The sequence below is a fragment of the Staurois parvus genome, unplaced genomic scaffold (genome assembly GCF_062004578.1).
Source record: "Staurois parvus isolate SC_StPar_1 unplaced genomic scaffold, SC_StPar_1.0 ptg000457l, whole genome shotgun sequence".
Classification (NCBI taxonomy): domain Eukaryota; kingdom Metazoa; phylum Chordata; class Amphibia; order Anura; family Ranidae; genus Staurois; species Staurois parvus.
Window position 1 is genome coordinate 1,285,533 of NW_028318253.1, and position 18,867 is coordinate 1,304,399.

Consider the following 18,867-nt stretch of genomic DNA (forward strand, 5'->3'; position numbering starts at 1 on the left):
CACATAGCGCCAAAAGTAAAACATCATTTTATGGGCCCCACAGTTACAAAAAGAACAGTAAAATGCAGTTAAAACTGTATTTAGCCCGGGTTCACACTGATGCGGTGCAGAATTTGCAGCGGTTTTGGTGTAAATTCTGCTCCGCATCAGAATCGCACCCCATTCATGCAAACCGCTGCGGGTGTGTATGTTAAGTTAACAACACCCCAAAATTGGTCCGCAAAATGCGGTGCGATGTGCAAAATCGGATCGCATGGGTGTGAATACCCATGCAATCTGATTTTAGTGCAGACCAAAAAAAAGGGTCCTGCACTTTTTTGGTGCGGATGTGGTGCGATTAAAGCCATACAAAATGTATGGCTCAAATCGCACCGCACAGAATTCACATGTGATTTGCACAGGAATGTAGTGCGGTGTGCACCCAAGCTTAAGGGCACCCAAGCTTAACTGCACAAGTGTGCACCCAAGCTTAAGGGCAGTCAGTGTCAGAGAGGGTTTGGGAGGTAAAGCTACTACATTACCTACTGCTTTAAACCATTTCTGCTAAAAAAATGTGTTGGACCTACAGTTGCAAGAAAAAGTATGTGAACCCCTTGGGATTACGTGGATTTTTGCATGAATTGGGCATAAAATGTGCTCTGAACGTCATCTAAGTCACAACAATAGAAGAACACAGTCTGCTGAACATAATACTACACAAACATTAGATGTTGCCATCGATTAATTGCACATAACATGTAAACATTCACAGTGCAGGGAGGAAAAAGTATGTGAGGCCCTAGCTTAATGACTTCTCCCAGAGCTAATTGGAGCCAGGAGTGAGCCAACCTTGACTCCAATCAGTGTGATGATATTTGATGTGTTGCTGACAGCTGTCTTGCCCTTAAAAAACACACACCTGTTTTGGGTTTACTGGTTTCAAGAAGCACTGTCTGATGTGAACCATGCCTCGCAGAAAAGAGCTCTCAGAAGACCTACGATCAAGAATTGTTGACTTGCATGAAGCTGGAAAGGGTTACAAAAGTATCTCCAAAAGCCTTGATGTTCATGTGTCCATGGTAAGACAGACTGTCTACAAATGGAGAAAGTTTAGCATTGTTGCTACTCTCCCTAGGCGGGGTCGTCTTGTAAAAATGACTGCAAGAGCACAGCGCAGAATGCTGCATGAGGTAAAGAAGAATCCCAGAGTGTCAGCTAAAGACCTACAGAAATCTCTGGCACATGATAACATTTTTGTTGACACATCTACAATAAGGAAAACATTAAACAAGAATGGAGTACATGGGAGGACACCACGGAGGAAGCCATTGCTGTCCAAAAAGAATATTGCAGCACGTTTGAAGTTTGCAAAAGAGCACCTGGATGTTCCACAGCACTACTGGCAAAATATACTGTGGACAGATGAAACCAAGATTGAGTTGTTTGGGAAGAACACACAACACTATGTGTGGAGAAAGAAAAGCACAGCACACCAACATCAAAACCTCATCCCCACTGTAAAACATGGCAGAGGGGGCATCATGGTTTGGGGCTGCTTTGCTGCCTCAGGGCCTGGACGGATTGTTGCCATTGATGGGAAAATGAATTCCAGAGTTTATCAAGACATTTTGCAGGAAAATGTACGACCATCTGTCCGCCAACTGAAGCTCTGCAGAGGATGGCTGATGCAACAGGACAATGACCCAAAGCATACAAGTAATTCAACAAAACAATGGCTGCAACAGCACAGAATACGCCTTCTGGAGTGGCCAAGTCAGAGTCCTGACCTCAAAATGCTGTGGCATGACCTTAAGAGAGCGATTCACACCAGACATCCCAAGAATATTGCTGCACTGAAACAGTTTTGTGAAGAGGAGTGGTCCAAAATTACTCCAGATCGTTGTGCAGGTCTGATCTGCAACTACAGGAAACGTTTGGTTGAGGTTATTGCTGCCAAAGGAGGGTCAACCAGTTATTAAGTCCAAAGGTTCACATACTTTTTCCTCCCTGCACTGTGAATGTTTACATGTTATGTGCAATTAAACCATGGCAACATCTAATGTTTGTGTAGTATTATGTTCAGCAGACTGTGTTCTTCTATTGTTGTGACTTAGATGATGTTTAGAGCACATTTTATGCCCAATTCATGCAAAACTCCATGTAATCCCAAGGGGTTCACATACTTTTTCTTGCAACTGTAGATGTAAATGAGAATGGGTATCGATTCCATCCCTTGGGGGCTTCTCTCTATCATCTAAGGTGCTCCTGGAGATCACCAGAGCAGTCTGAAGTCTTTGTAAGAAGACAGTGCCACAACTCAAGATTAGGTCTAGTAAATGTCGATTATTTACAAAAAAGATCATAAAGCATATCCAACACGTTTCATTGGTTTACAACCCCCTTCATCATGGCTTGTATGCTGGCAATGATGTACAATAATACCAGGCAAGAAATATGGGAAATGAAGATTAAGGCATGATGGAGGATTTTTTGAGCCCCTTAAATGCACTGGATATACTTTCCGACCTTTCTTTAAAATTATTTTCACTGGACTTAACCTTGAGTGTTGGCGCTTTCATCCTTTTTTATAGACATCTATCTCTGCATTAGGGATCAAAGCTAAAAAAATATTCCTAAAAATGGCCAAAAGGAAAAAGAATACAACTACTGTAAAAGTAAATTTTTACTTTAAATGAAACAACCATGCTCATTTTTTTTAAAGTGAAAGCTTTGGGTCCGTCTTTGACATCCTTAGCTAGCTACCTAATGAGTCAGGTATCTGAAACATGTAAGACAGGTTCTCTTTAATTTTGGCTGCTGTCTATTTCACACTCGATCCAGGTGGCAGAGAGCAATATGTAAATAGCGGATCAATTTCATGGAGTGTTATGAGATAGAGAGTTCCAACACTCACATCAAAAAACAGAATGTAAATGAAGATGGAGGGGTTTATTTCATATGACAAGGGAAGCAGTTGGCATGTTTGATGAAACAGCCTTCTGGGTGCTGCTGTCGTCACAGTTTGAGGTTAAAATAGGACGCGGTGAGTTAATCAGTGCATAAAGATGCTGGTGCTTAAAATGGCCAAACAAAATATATATTTGCAAAAATAATACTGGGCAAAATAAAACATAAATGTACAAAAAATCACCAGCGCCAAAAAAAACGTGAATTAATTACTAATCCTGCTCATTAGTGTAAACACCAAAAAAAATCTAAAGGTATAGAACATCAAAACAATGCAAATTTATTTTCCGCCAATATCTGGAAAGTGCGGTATGTTATTGAGCACTAATACGGTGTCAACACAAAGGCTCTTTGGAGAAGGACTTTTTCATTTCTATTTTTCACTTTAGTGATTTGAAGTGGAACTTATTTCATTTGATTTAATTTATACTATTTTCATGTTGTCCTAATTTTTTACTGAATATTTTTTATTGTTTATTTTTGTTTTTATAATTTTTATTTACGCTGTTTTGTTCTTCTATATTTTTAAAATAAAACATAAAACTATGCAGTGCTGAGCATGCATTGTTCCTTGTGATGATGCCAGAAATGCTGAGGGAAGCTACATTCTTCCTCTCTCCACTTCCAGTGCAAATAGTATAATGGTGTAAGGTCTGCAAAGAGGAGAGAGAGGCCTTCTAATAGGAATTCATGACACCCCTTCTGTTCACTCACCACTTCTACCTACCTTCTCTCATTTTAGCAACCAATGGAGGCAATGCCACCTGATACAAAATTTCAGATAATAGATAGATAGATAGATAGATAGATAGATAGATAGATAATTTTTTACCCGGTAGGTCACTGGGTCTTTCATCAACCCTCCACAATTGCTTGGCTTGGGATCTACATGTAGGATGTGATAACCCATGTGCATTGCCAATTTGATAGATAGATATCAAATAGATAGGTCACTGGGTTTTTTCTTAACCCCCCACAATTGTGTGATAACCTGTATGCATAACCCGATAGATAGATAGATAGATAGATAGATAGATCAATCGATCGATAGATAGATAGATAGATAGATCATTGTCTACAAAGTAGATCAGTAGGCTTTCCTTAACCTTCCACAACTGCGTGGCTTGGGACCAGCATGCAGAATGTGAAAGCCTGTGTGCATAGCCAATATGTACAGACATAGAAGGACCAATTTAGACAAGAGCCAATAAACATACCACTATGTCATGAAGTATGGGAGGAAACCCACAAAAGCACAGGGAGGACATGCAAACTCTATGCAGATACTATCCCGATCATGATTTCAGCCAAGGACCCCAGATAGATACTGTAGATAAAACCCCTAGATAAACGTATGGAATCACCACTCTTGTAAAATGGTCATTCAATTGTTTAATTGTGTAGAAAAAAAACGAATCACAGACATGCCTCAAAACTATTTTCATTTAACATTCCAACCTTCTGGCTTTAAGAATCACTTCAAATAATAAAAAAGAAAGAAAACTGTAATCAGTTGCACCTGTTTTTGCAGATCAAACAGAGGAAAAAAATATGGACTCACTCAATTCTGAGGAAAATATTATGGAATCATGAAAAAAAACACTATAGTACACCACTACTACTTTGTTGCACCAGCTCTGGCTTTTATAACAGCTTGGTATCTCTGAGGCATGGATTTAACTTTCTACAAACAGTATTCTTCATCAATCCGGCTCCAACTTACTCTTATTGAAGTTGCCAGATCAGCTTTGCAGGTTGGAGCCTTGTCATGGACTATTTTCTTTCAATCCCACCATAGATTTTCAGTTGGATTGAGGTCCAGACCAGGGGCGGACTGACCATTCGAGCACTCGGGCACTGCCTGAGAGCCCGGGTCAGTAGGGGGCCCCATGAAATGCCACTGGTACATTTTTTATAGGCTTTTTTGAGTGTGGGCAAGGACACAGGGGCCCCATGATCCCCTATTGCCTGGGGGCCCCATGAGTTGTCAGTCCGCCCCTGGTCCAGACTATCTGCAGGCTATACCATTGACATTATAATCTTTCTTGAAGGAACGTTCACAGCTTTTGCCCTATACCAAGATGCATTATCATCCTGAAAAATTATGTCATCATCACCAAACTTCCTTTCAATTGATGGAATAAGAAAAGTGTCCAAAATCTCAATATAAACTTGTGCATTCATTGAAGATTTAATGACTGTCATCTCCCCCTTACCTTTACATGACATGCAACCCCATATCATCAATGATTGCATGTTTTTTTCAGGCAGTCATCTTTATACATTTCATTGGAACAGCACCAAACAAAAATTCCAGCATCATCTGCCCAATGCAGATTTGTGATTTATCACTGAATATCACTTTCATCCAGTCATCCACATTCCATGATTGCTTTTTTTTAGTCCACTGTCCTTGTTTTTTTCTGTTTAGGTGTTAATGATGTTTTTTGTTTCGCTTTTCTGTATGTAAATCCCATTTCCTTTAGGCGATGTCTTACAGTTCGGTCACAGACAGTGACTCCAGTTTTTGCCCATTTGATCCTCATTTGTTTTGTTGTGCATTTTCTGTTTTCAAGACATATTGCTTTAAGTTTTCTATGTTGATGCTTTGATGTCTTCCTTGGTCTACCAGTACGCTTCCCTTTTACAACCATCCCAATTGATTTGTACTTGATCCAGATTTTAGAAACAGTTGACTATGAACAACCAACATCTTTTGCAACATTCCGTAATGGTTTACCTTCTTAAAGAAGTTTTATAATCTTCTCCTTTGTTTCAACTGATATCTCTCGTTTTGGAGCCATGATTCATGTCAACCAGCTTGGTGCAACAGCTCACCAAGGTGTGCAAGCACTCTTCTTTAACTGCAGACTAATTAGCAGATGTAATCTGATGCAGATGCTTATTTTAGAACTGCAACGTACATCATGATTCCATAATATTTTCCTCAGAACTGAGTGATTCCATATTGTTTTCCTCTGCTTAATCTGCAAAAACAGTTGCAATTTACTGCAGTTTTCTTTCTTTTTTCTTTTTTTTAATTGTTTCTTAAAGCCAGAAGGTTGGAATGTTAAATTAAAATAGTTTTGAGGCATGTCTGTGTTTTTTTTTCTACACAATTAAACAATTGAATGAACGTTTTTCAAGAGTGGTGATTCCATACGTTTTGCCAGGGTTTGTAGAGTGGGCTCAAATAGATAGGTGGATAGATGGGAATACATAGATAGATAGATAGATAGATAGATAGGTAACACCCTCCAATGGGGTGCTAGGTTTAGATAGTTACCTTTAGTTTGGATTTTGATAAGTAAATTTAGTTATCACACTGTATTCACTGGTAATCAGTGATGCCTTGTTCTGCTAGGTCTGTTCAGTGTGATCTACTGCTGCCAGACTGATAGCTCCTGTGAGATGGGGAAACAGCTCTCATTGTTTGAACACTGTTTGTGTGGAGTAAATTAAATGTTCTGGACTGACATTCTGCGGTTTAGCCACAAGATGCCACTGTTTTTCCTAACACAGCCTCAGACTGCATAGATATTTCTATATTCATAAAGAGGTGGGGTTTTGACCAGGCCCATAGTTAGTTAGTTAGGGTCTCTGTGTCAGGCCACAAGTGTTATTACTGATCATTGGAAGGACTTCATAACTTAAAGCGACATTTCACATTGGAGAGCTGATAAAATCCCACAAACTCAAGCCATACTGGCGTTTTGCTCACAAGGAATACTCAGGCACGTGCTACAGGACCAGTTATGGGAGGGGGAATACTGTAGATTTGTGTAAGATTGTAAGCTGTTGTGCTGCACCGCAGGCTAGCCCATGCCATACACCCATACACTGATTCTTGCTCTTTTAGGGTAATAACAGGTAAGGTGTGACAGCTTAGTTGTGCCCACCAGTAGGTAAATTACTACACTTTCTACCTTCATCCATCAGAAGGCACCGTGCTGTGCAGCACAGGGGTCTCATCTTTGGGCTGGGTGTATGTAAATTTATTGTATGTTTCCAGCATTTGTGGTTGTGTTTATTTGCCACATCTAAGTAAAATTCTGTTGTGGCAAAAGCTGGTGTTGGGGTTGCTTTCCTCATCCATGACTTCACTGTATCCTGGGGATCCCACCCCGGTACACGGCTTACACTCCCTCTGTATCTAGAAGGCTTGAGAATTTTCTAGATCATAAGTGTGGAGCTATCCCAGAGAGACTGGCTCTGAATGCATACTGGGTTACTGTATATATTCAGTGAGCACACTGGGCTATGGGTCTTTTCTATCCAGGACTGATCCAGCCTGGGAGAGGGCACGTTGCTCTTCCAGGCATCTGCTGCCATGCGGCTTCAGGTGGGCATCCTGAAGACCTGAATTCCTGAGACCCGGTTTGTGCTATGCTGAATGAGGGGCCATCTACTGAAGATCTTGTCTGGTATCACAGTGGAAGGCATCCAGCTGCTCTTAGGCCTTGTGAGTACAGACAGCTCTGCAAGGATCTTATAGACTTTGTGCTACATAACCCCTCTGATGCTAGCAAGTCAGCTGCGGGTCTAGCAAAAAACACCGACTGGTGTTCCAAAGAACTTTTTTGCACCTGGCCTACTTTTAAAGGAACACTTCTCTGGGACTCTAAAGAAGTTACTACTACTGTTACTGCCACTACTACTACTTCTACTACTGCCTTTAAAGCTGAAGTCCACTGTTTTGATTCAAGCACAGACTCTGTCAAAATTTGCCCTGAAGATTAGATAAAGTCCTCAGTTGTACATAGTTCCTGTTTTTGGAGTATCTCACTCATCTCCCTCATCCCCATCCAGGTTCTCCAAAAATAAAAACAACACAACCAACACCCCTAGGCTGGTCATCAAAAAAAATTAGTGAATGTGCTGCATGCCTGATTGCGGGGCGAAGATAGTGCGGAAACCTGGATGGTATTCCTACAGCTCGTATGGGAGCAGCTCTACAGATAGATAGATATTGATAAATTGATAGACAGATATATAGATATGGATAAATTGATAGAGAGATGACAAATCTTCTCACCATTATTCTCCATTGTGATGACATCCACGCAGTTGTTATGTACTTCATCACAAAACAGGGTCTGGTTAGAGGAGCAGGTAATGGTGATAGAGCTATTGATGGATTTAGCACAGACATTACATTCAAAGCGGTCTGAATACACCTTCAAGGCTGGAGGGTTAAAACAGATCACATTGTCAGTGTCTAATTTTTAATTTCTTAGAGCGTACATCAAATTCCACAACTGTCTATAGTAGTACGAAAGTCATATGCAGTGCTAACCTATTTCTGCACACCTATACTGCCCCGCCACCTAAACTGATACCAAACGATGTGTCATTAATAATATAACTGCTCTGCAACCCCAGCCTTCTACTGACTTCCAACATACAAACACAGCTGCGGTGGCAGAACATGTTGGCAATTTTGAAGAGCAAAATCTGTGCATTGGCACAGTCTGGCAGTCACTAGAAACCTGCCCGGTTAGGTGACAGAAGAATGTTAGGGCCACCATACATAGCTAATAGCATGGATGGAGGAATAGTTACTGCCAGCTACTGTATTCAGGTAGCCACAGTACCTGCGGATACCTGAACTCAGTGTAATTCACGAACAGTCACTACATTTGATAGTATGCAGTCACTATATGGCCAATAATTTTCAACTCAGATGATTTTTAATTTGACTTTTGTAGAGCCAGGTTATGCTTGCTGGATCACCTATGCTTGAATTTTAGCTCAGCAAGAATCAGCCAAAATTCTAAACATCTATGGGGGCCTTTGGGTGTAAAATAGGTTATTGTTAGATCAGACGTTAGTATGCTCTAAACCCAGAAATGCTTTCCTGCGTGCCCCTCTGACCTGAATGTTACATTCTTGCTAAGGGTTCAACTTTGAGGCCAAGGCCTAATGATCCCATAGAGTTAGGCTCTTCCCACCCACCGTTCCTTGTCCAATGAGAGTATCCTGAGGCACCCTGATTGGATGGACCAGCTATTCTTAACCAAGGTTCCATGGAACCCTTGGGTTCCTCCAGACATTGCTAGGGGTTCCTTGAGCTGTGGCTTATTGACTTCCCATCTGATGGTGGCAGTGTGGTTCCAGGGCCAGCACCACTTGGCAGAGCCAGCTGCATAAACCTAATAATCTTTTCAGCTGTCTGTAAGTGGAGCATTCTTCCCAATAACCCCCAATTAATCAATTTTAACAGGGGATCCCTTAGATCGTAAAATTATTGTAAGGGTTCTATTGGGGTAAATAGGCTGAGAAAGACTTGGGTTGATTGGGTTGGGTTGGTTAGGCTTAGCTTCAGGTGCAAAGTATAGCCCTTGAGTTGGGGAATGTTAAACCTTTAGTCACAGAGTGAAACAAGAATCAGAAGGGCACACACACTCTATGCTGATGGGGTTTTATCACTTACAGTCCAAATGATTAACAAAGGGACATTTTGGTGCCTTCAGTACTTACCTGAGAACCGGTTGATGTTGCAGTAGTCAGTCTCGCAGCAGCTTGCTGTCATGTAGATAGATGTAATTCCTGTATCAATGATGGAGGACTGGTTGCACAATTGCGTTGTAGCGCACCCTTTCATGACTGTATTGCTGCCATCTGGGGATGAGGATGACAACATATTGCAAATCAAACATCATTTTATTTAAATAGGCCCATCATTTAAACTGACACTTTCTATGATTCATCAAAGCTCATATCCACATTACTACACCATCATTATCACCATTATTTTGAGTAAAACCTATTTCTTGCCATGAATAATACATTACTTCTGTACTTTTCACCAAAGCATTCTATGTCACATGGTGTCAGGAAAACCGTGGCAATGTTCCTGCCTGAAGAACTGTGCATGTGCACGTTACAGCCTGCAGACCTGTGCACAGTATTAGGGCTGTGCACGCATAAGCTCATTTACGATAAAGCACTTGAGCGTGAGCATGCCCGTGCTCATTCTCATGCACATGTGCATGCACACTGGTTGGACATCTGGTGCCCAGTGGCCTATTTAAAGTACTGCATGACTCAAGTTCTTTGCTGAATGGTCATCAACTCCTGTGACCCCTGACCAGACCCTACCTATTCCTGTGTGATACCTAATTTGCCTTCTGACTATGCCTGAACTCCATTCCTCTGGTACTTGACCTTCTTCACTCCGTGTCTTACTTTTTGCCTTGGCTCATCTACTGACCTTGGCCTGGCTGTTGCTTACAATCTTGTCTTCCGAATCTGTACCTCTGTTGCCTGCATGTTGCCAACTTCTGCCTTTCTGACCACATTCCTGCCTACTACTTCAGAAAGCTCTGCCATAACATCTAGCACAAGCTCCTGTTCTCCAGGTGCCCGTGTAGGGCCAGAGCTAGACTGTTTTGCAGGGGTGGTGCTAGACCAGCTACTTGCATCCCCCCCTTCACCCCCCAAAAAAATTAATTTTTTTTTAAAACAGAAAATATGAAATCAACAAAACTTGAAACTGCTAAATGTCTTTTAATGTTAAAAAATAAGTGCCATAAGTGCCACCAGCACCAAAATAAAAGACAAAATCAGTGTCACGGACGGACTCTATCTGTGGCGGGCAGTGGCAGGGTGACAGTTGCAGTGAGTGGAGGATGATGGATCCACACTCTGACAGATCCCAGGCTGGAATTCCCCAGGCAATGGGGGGAGATAAAACGCAGTGACAGCAGGTAGCCCAGCCTACACACACACAGAGAACACCTGAACTGAGCGATCCCACACAGTGAAAGATTCGACACAACATACCACCACCAACACTGACACAGATCAGCAGGCCCAGCAGGCACTACAAGAGCAGGCTTTGGGATCGTGATGATGTCATCACTCACTGACATATTGCACATGTAATGGCTAGCCGGGTCACACTCACACAGACACAGGACATCAGAGTCAGACATTACCTTCCTCCGCAGGTGCAGCTCCGCCTCTGTTGATGAATGGGAAGAGAAGGGCTGGAACTCCACAGTGGGCAGCAGCCGCCAGCCAGCTTGCAGAAAGGGACTGAGTCTGAGAGGAACACTGGAAAGAGCAGCAGCTCAGCTGCTACACTGGCCCCAGACACCGGGTATCTTCCTCTGTCATTCTCTGTAATCTCCTCCTCTCTGCCACCCCTCCCATCAGCTGGTGGATCATTCATGATGTGGTGGTCTCCCACACAGAGAGAGTACTGGCCTGGGCTGTGCCCAGGCATCCCTAGATGGTAGCGCGCCCTAGGTGTCTGCCTAGTTTGCCTAGTGGAAGCACCGGCCCTGTGCTCGTGCCACTCTCTGTCCTGTCCTACCTTGTCATCAATCTTGGGAGACAAACAGAACAAGAAGTGTAAAGGAGATCCCTCATTTCGGCATGGCCTCTACTGGGTATGTGACACATAGTCTTTGACTACTAATCATCCCTGCAGAGAGTCTACTGTTTTCAGCCAGGAGCAGAACAGCCAGGGGTAGCATTGGCAACTATCATCTTGGCTAAAGTATTGATTTTGGATTAAGTATTGAGCATTGCATTCCGGCTCTGAACTTCAACGAATGCCCAAAGCAAAAAACCACAGCAGACAACTTCAAATACTAAACAGACTACAGGTGACCTGTTTCCCCAACCAGCTCTTTCAGCTCTTACTTCATGTCACCACTCTGTAACATACTCCTCCTTCTCACAGTTGTATCCTCTCTCTTCAAACTCTGTCTCCTTCACCCCTCTTCTCTACCCCACAGCTTATATATATATCACCCTCACTCCTGTCTTCACCTTACTACAGTACTCATCAACTCCTGCTAATTCTGAACCCACATACTAATAAAACCTCCAGGACACTGGGACCTGTCCCTCCACATCAGTCATACTCCCATATTACCTCTCTCACCCTTCTGCTTCTCCTAACATCTGGAGACATTTCCCCAAATCCTGGGCCGCCATCTTTTTCCTTTGACAAACACACCCAACACCTCCTATCCTTTAACAGCGGCCGCAATCCACACAATCTAGTTACTATTCGTCTTCTTCCTAGAACCAGCCTCCCCTTTTCCTGTGCCCTTTGGAATGCCAACTCTGTCTATAACAAACTCACCTATGTCCATGAGCTTTTTGTCACAAACTCCTTTAACCTACTTGCAATCACAGAAACCTGGGTTCATGAATCTGACTTTCCCTCTCCTGCTGCCCTCTCCCATGGTGGTCTCTTCTGGACTCATTCTCCCAGGCCTAGTGGATGGAAAGGAGGTGTAGTTGGAATCTTCCTATCCCCTCAAAGCACTATTCTTCCTATCCCCTCAAAGCACTATTCAGGTCCTTCATTCACCTCCTTCTCTTTCCCTCTCCTCATTTGAAGTTCACTGTATTCTTCTATTCTCTCCAGTTTCTTTAGGAATTGCTGTGAGCTATCGGCCTCCTGGACCGGTATCAAGCTTCCTTGATGACTTCTCTGCCTGGCTGCCTTACTTTCTCCCTTCTGAAATTCCCACAATCATTCTTGGTGACTTCAACGTCCCTGTTAATCTTAACACTCCTACTACCTCTAAACTTCTGAGCCTAACCACTTCTTTTGACCTAAAACAATGGACGCATGCTTCTACTAACTCCAATGGTAACTGCCTCGACCTTGTATTCTCCTACCTATGCACTCCTTGCAACCTCACCAACTTTCCTTTTCCTCTCTCTGATCACTCCCTTATTAGCTTCACTCTCTCCTTGGCTTCCTCCTCCTTGTCTTCCAACTACCGAACAGTTACCCATAGAAACCTTCGCTATCTTAACCATTCTCTTCTTTTTTTGGCAACAGATTGTCTCTATGACAAAATCTCAGCCCTGTCCTGCCCCAACCTGGCCACGTCTGTATACAACAGTTCAGTTTCATCCACCGTGGACACATTGGCCCCCCCTCACTACACACAGAATTAGACCTCAACTGCTACAGCCCTGGCAAACAGACAATACCAGATGCCTCTGCTCTTGAGCGTTTATGGCGTAAGACCCAGCAAGACTTCGACCAATATAAATCTCCCTTCAAAAATACAATTCCTATCTCCAAACAGACCTATTTTATTACTCTCACTAACACTCTCATGCAAACCCTGTCAACTCTTTTCTACCTTTAACTCTCTACTTCGTCCTTCTTTGCCTCCACCCACTAACTTACTCACTGCCCAGGAGATCGCTAATCACTTCAAAAATAAGATTGATACAATTCGTGCCAAGATCTCCACTGTACAGATATCTCCCTGACCCTACACTCCACCTGCACAATCTATACTTCCCTTGTTTAACCCAGCTACTATAGAGGAGGTTGGTAAACTTTTTTCTAAAGCCCACCTAACCACCTGTCCCCTGGACCTGCCACCCTATTGTATAATAACCTTCTCGATCCCCTTCAGACTGGATTTTGCCCACAACACTCCACAGAAACCGCTCTCCTTAAATTCACAAACGACTTACTAACCGCTAAAACCAATGGTCATTATTCTGTACTCTTACTCTTAGACCTCTCCACTGCCTTTGACACACTTGAGCACCCCACCTCCTCAAAAAACTCTATTTACTTGGTCTCCGTGACTGTACTGTCTGTTGGTTCGAATCTTACCTATCTCACCGCAACTTCAGTGTCATTTACAACTCTGCTTCCTCCTCTCCTACTCCTCTTACTGTCAGGATCCCCCAAGGTTCTGTCCTTGGGCCTCTCCTATTCTCGATCTACACTTCTTCTTTGGATCAACTGATAGCTCCCCATGGTTTCCAATGCCATTTCTATGCTGATGACACACAAATCTATCTCTCTACTCCTCAGGTCAGCCTATCAGTTTCCTCACGTATCACTAACACTACTAACAGACATATCAGACTGGATATCACACCACTTCCTAAAACTCAATCTAGACAAAACTGAGGTCATAATATTTCCTCCCCCACGTTCCTCTTCCCCTGATTTCTCGGTCAGGATCAATAGCGCCACTATCAACCCATCTCTGCATGCTAGGGTGCTAGGGGTATCCCTGGATTCTGAATTATCCTTTCAGTCTCATTTCTTTTGCCATATAGCAAGGCTTACAATGTATGTAGGAAAATGGAGCAAAATACTTTTAACTCTTTTACACACAAGAGCATAAGCAAACCCTATGGGTGGCTGCATATGAAAACATTGCTTGTAATACACGTTAGATATTGCCAGGTACTTCGGAGTGAAAGCAATAATTCTAGATCCATTATTCATTGTTAAGTCTAAACTGATCACCTGTAGGGCTTTTAAAGTGTTGGAAAATATGCAAAATATAGGGTACAGATATTCTTCTTCATTTTACAGGTGTGTGCAAATTTAAAGCTTGTCATCTTGGGCATCTATTTACTCTGCACAGCCTTATCTTTTATATTTTACCAAACAATTGAACAATATATTATGTTTTGTTCTACAAGGTGTCTGCTTTAATGCTTGGGTGTTTATCTAATCTTCAGGCCTAAAATTATGTTTTTAACATATTATTTAAACAATTTGTGTATTCTCAGTGCTGCCCTTTAAGCCACATTTGAGCCTCCTGCTTGACCTGTAGCAATATGACGGCCAAGAGGGAGCGCTGCTATCCTGGTTTGGTGTCATATGATATCCTCCAAAGATCCATGTAACGGGCCGCTGCTAGTACCATGTGATTGCTGTGATAAAACACAGCAGATCATATGGCAATTGTACACAATTAAATTGTACACAATGAATGGCTTCCATTCATAGCCATTGATTGTGTCCTATAGTATTAATCTCTGTGATTAGTCACAGTGATCACATGGTACAGACAGGAACAATCACAGTAATCACATCTGTACCCTGTGATAGCTGTGGCCAATCACAGCTAATCACAATAGTACACACTGGATGAATAGATTTCATTCATATAAAGCGGTTGATCATCACTATTATAAGCAATTATTATTATTATTATACAGTATTTATAAAGCGCCGATAGTTCGCTCAGCGCTGTACATTACAAAGGGGGACAGAACATGTGACAGAACAATACCAATACAATGCAAAACATGAGGGGATCGAGGGCCCTGCTCTTTCGAGCTTACAATCTAGGAGGGAGGGGATAGTGGTACAGGAGGAGATAGCTGTGGGGGATGGAGTGGTAGGAAGAGTGGAGGAGGTCGGCAGGTTAGCAGGGGGTGGGGTAGGCTTCCCTGAAGAGATGGGTTTTCAGGGTGCGCCTAAAGGAGAGGAGAGTAGGTGATAATCTGATGGGTTGGGGCAGGGAGTTCCAGAGGATGGGTGACACCCTGGAGAAGTCCTGGAGGCGGGCATGGGAGGAGGAGGCCAGAGAACCAGAGAGAAGGAGGTCTTGTGAGGAGCGGAGTGTGCGTGTTGGGCGGTACTTGGATATTAGGTCAGAGACGTAGTACGGGGCAGTATGGTGGACAGCTTTGTACGTCATTGTTAGGATTTTGAATTTGATTTGAAGCGCAATCGGAAGCCAGTAGAGGGATTGGCAGAGGGGGGTGGCGGAGATGGAGCGGTTGGAAAGGTGAATGAGTCTGGCAGCCGTATTCAGGATCGACTGAAGCGGGGATAGCCAGCGGCAAGGCAGGCCAGTGAGGAGGGAGTTGCAGTAGTCGAGTCGTGATATGATGAGGGAGTGGATGAGCTGTTTAGTGGTTTCTGGGGTTAGGAACGTGCGTATTTTGGCGATGTTGCGGAGGTGGAGTCTGCACGAGTTTGTTAAAGATTGGACTTGGGGCTGGAAGGATAGGTTGGAGTCCAGAATGACACCCAGTACTCTGGCCTGCGGGGCGGGTTTGATGGTGGCGTTGTTGGATGTGATGGAGAAGTCAATGGGGGTTGGTGTCCGGGCTGGGGGGAAGACAAGAAACTCGGTTTTGGAGAGGTTCAGTTTAAGGAAGTGGAGCGACATCCAGTCTGATATGTCGCTCAGTAGGTGTGTGATTCGGGCAGAGACCGAGGGGGTGAGGTGGGGGGTTGAGAGATAGATTTGTGTGTCGTCAGCATAGAGGTGGTAGTTGAAGCCGTGAGAGTGTATGAGTTGGCCAAGGGAGGAGGTGTAGATGGAGAAGAGAAGGGGCCCGAGGACAGAGCCTTGAGGGACCCCAACAGAGAGGGGGAGTGAGGGGGAGGTGGTAGCATTATAGGTAACGCTGAAAGAGCGTTGTGACAGGTAGGATGAGAGCCAGGAGAGAGCAGAATCTCTGAGGCCGAGGGAGTGTAGTTTTTTGAGGAGGAGGGGGTGGTCAACTGTGTCGAAGGCCACAGAGAGGTCAAGGAGTAGGAGCACTGAATAGTGGCCATTAGCTTTGGCGGTTAACAGGTCGTTGGAGAGTTTGAGTAAGGCAGTTTCGGTGGAGTGTAGGGGACGGAAGCCAGACTGTAGGGGATCGAGGAGGTTGTTGTCGTTGAGGTGAGAGCTTAGGCGGGTGTAGACTAGGCGCTCGAGGAGTTTAGATGTAAATGGGAGCAGGGAGATGGGTCTGAGGTTGTTCGGGTCATTGGGGTCCAGGGAGGGCTTGTGTGCATGTTTCACACACAGGGTATGGGGGTGATGTGTGCATGTTTCAGAGGGGAGGGGAAAGTGCCGGAGGAGAGGGAGAGATTAAAGATGTGGGTGAGGGAGCATAGGATGGAGGGGGAGGGAGGTCGTAGGAGTTGTGAGGGGATAGGGTCGAGGGGGCAGGTGGTGAGGCGGCATCAGAGATGATTTTGGAGACTTCCTCGATGGTAGTAAGGTCAAAGGTGCGGAGTGTTGGGGTGGCTTCAGTATGAGGAATGTAGGGTGGGGTGGAAGTGGAGGTCAGAGCAGTGGTGGGGCCGTGGGAGAGGGGTGATGAGGGGGTAGTTGAGTGAGGGGGAAGGGGGTTGCAGGGAGTTTGAGCAGCGACGAAGTCCCTGCGGGTTATGTCAAGGGAGAGGGGGGATGAGGGGGTAGCTGTGTGAGAGGGGACAGGTTGAGAGGGCGTGTGAGTTGCGGCGATGTCCTTGCGAATTCTGTCAATCTTGTTTTTGAAGTGATTGGCAATCTCAAGGGCAGTGAGTGAGGTGCTGGGTGGAGGTGGGGGTGGAGAGAGTAGAGAGTTGAAGGTGGAGAAGAGTCGGCGAGGATTGGAGGAGAGGGTCTTGATGAGGGTCAGGAAGTAGGCTTGTTTGGCTGTGTGGAGGGAGGAGGTGTAGGTGTGGAAGGCAGATTTGTAGCGGGTGAAGGCGTGTTGGGATTTGGTTTTGCGCCATGGTCGCTCCAGGGCACGACTGTGTCATTTGAAGGTTTTGGTGTGATCAGTCTGCCAGGGCTGGAGCAATCATCATAGTGTGTAATAAAAAACAAAAATCCTGATCACCTTCCCAGAGTAGTACAGTGTTACTATGGTAGCACTGCATTGCTTTGCTCACAGTATATAAAAAAATCATAAAAATGTTTAATGAAAAAAAAATTAAGAAAAATTAAAACAAAAAAAAATTATTATTTTTTTTTTTACATACTGTCATGTCACATGTCATATCATATCCTATGGTGACATTGTACTGCACTGGTGACAGTATGTTGACAAAAGTTTTTTCCAAAAACTTAAAAAACTCACCATGCCTCTTACTAAATACCATGGACTGTCTCACCACACCTCTTGCTAAATACCTTGGAAGAAACGAATCTGAAAATTGATCAATCCTATTGAACTGATGGCCAGATATCCTATAGTTTGTAGACTCAATACCTTTCCTACAGACTAAATAATTTACACTGATTTGGGTTATTTTTTTACCCCAAAAATGCAGCAGAATACATTGGGGCATAAATGTATGAAGAAAGATTATTTATTTGCAAAATGTTATAACTAGAGATGAGCGAATCGAACTTGGCGAAGTGGAATTCGTTTCGAATATTAGGAAAAATTCGAAATTTTTCCAAAAATGGCGGCGACATGTGTGGCGACGGAGCGGGAATCTCTGGGAAGGCACGCAGACAAGGCGCGCTGACCCATAATGCATTCATTCATGACATGTGATCGCATTAGCCAATCAGCAGCCAGCCAGCCAGCACTGTGTAATGGTGGAGCTATAAATTGCGGCCATCTTACAATTCTCCATTTGCCTCCGGTCATTCAAGAGAGACAGACCTCTCTGTATTAGGGACAGAGTTAGGGCCACAGATACTTTAGGGACACAGAATCGTTACTTAGGGACACAGAATTGTTACTCAGGGACACAGAATTGTTACTCAGGGACAGACACAGAATTGTTACTGAGGGACACAGAATTGTTACTGAGGGACACAGAATTGTTACTGAGGGACACAGAATTGTTACTCAGGGACACAGAACTGTTACTCAGGGACACAGAACTGTTACTCAGGGACAGACACAGAATTGTTACTGAGGGACACAGAATTGTTACTGAGGGACACAGAATTGTTACTCAGGGACAGACACAGAATTATTACTGAGGGACACAGAACTGTTACTCAGGGACACAGAACTGTTACTCAGGGACACAGAACTGTTACTCAGGGACAGACACAGAATTGTTACTGAGGGACACAGAATTGTTACTGAGGGACACAGAATTGTTACTGGGGGACACAGAATTGTTACTCAGGGACAGACACAGAATTGTTACTGAGGGACACAGAATTGTTACTGAGGGACACAGAATTGTTACTGAGGGACACAGAATTGTTACTCAGGGACACAGAATTGTTACTCAGGGACACAGAACTGTTACTCAGGGACACAGAACTGTTACTCAGGGACACAGAATTGTTACTCAGGGACAGACACAGAATTGTTACTCAGGGACACAGAATTGTTACTAAGGGACACAGAATTGTTACTCAGGGACAGACACAGAATTGTTACTGAGGGACACAGAATTGTTACTGAGGGACACAGAATTGTTACTGAGGGACACAGAAT

General features: G+C 43.8%; 1 protein-coding gene across 1 annotated transcript in view; it reads right to left on the reverse strand.

Annotated features, from left to right (window-relative positions):
• The window catches only part of LOC149452882 (urokinase plasminogen activator surface receptor-like), a 76,842-nt gene that overhangs the window by 11,614 nt on the left and 46,361 nt on the right, over nt 1-18,867 (reverse strand). The window contains exons 3-4 of the mRNA XM_089688870.1: nt 9,427-9,567; nt 7,982-8,131 (exon numbers count right to left, since the gene is read on the reverse strand). Of these exons, the coding sequence (XP_089544996.1) occupies nt 7,982-8,131; nt 9,427-9,567 (291 nt within the window). The remainder of the gene's footprint in view (nt 1-7,981; nt 8,132-9,426; nt 9,568-18,867) is intronic.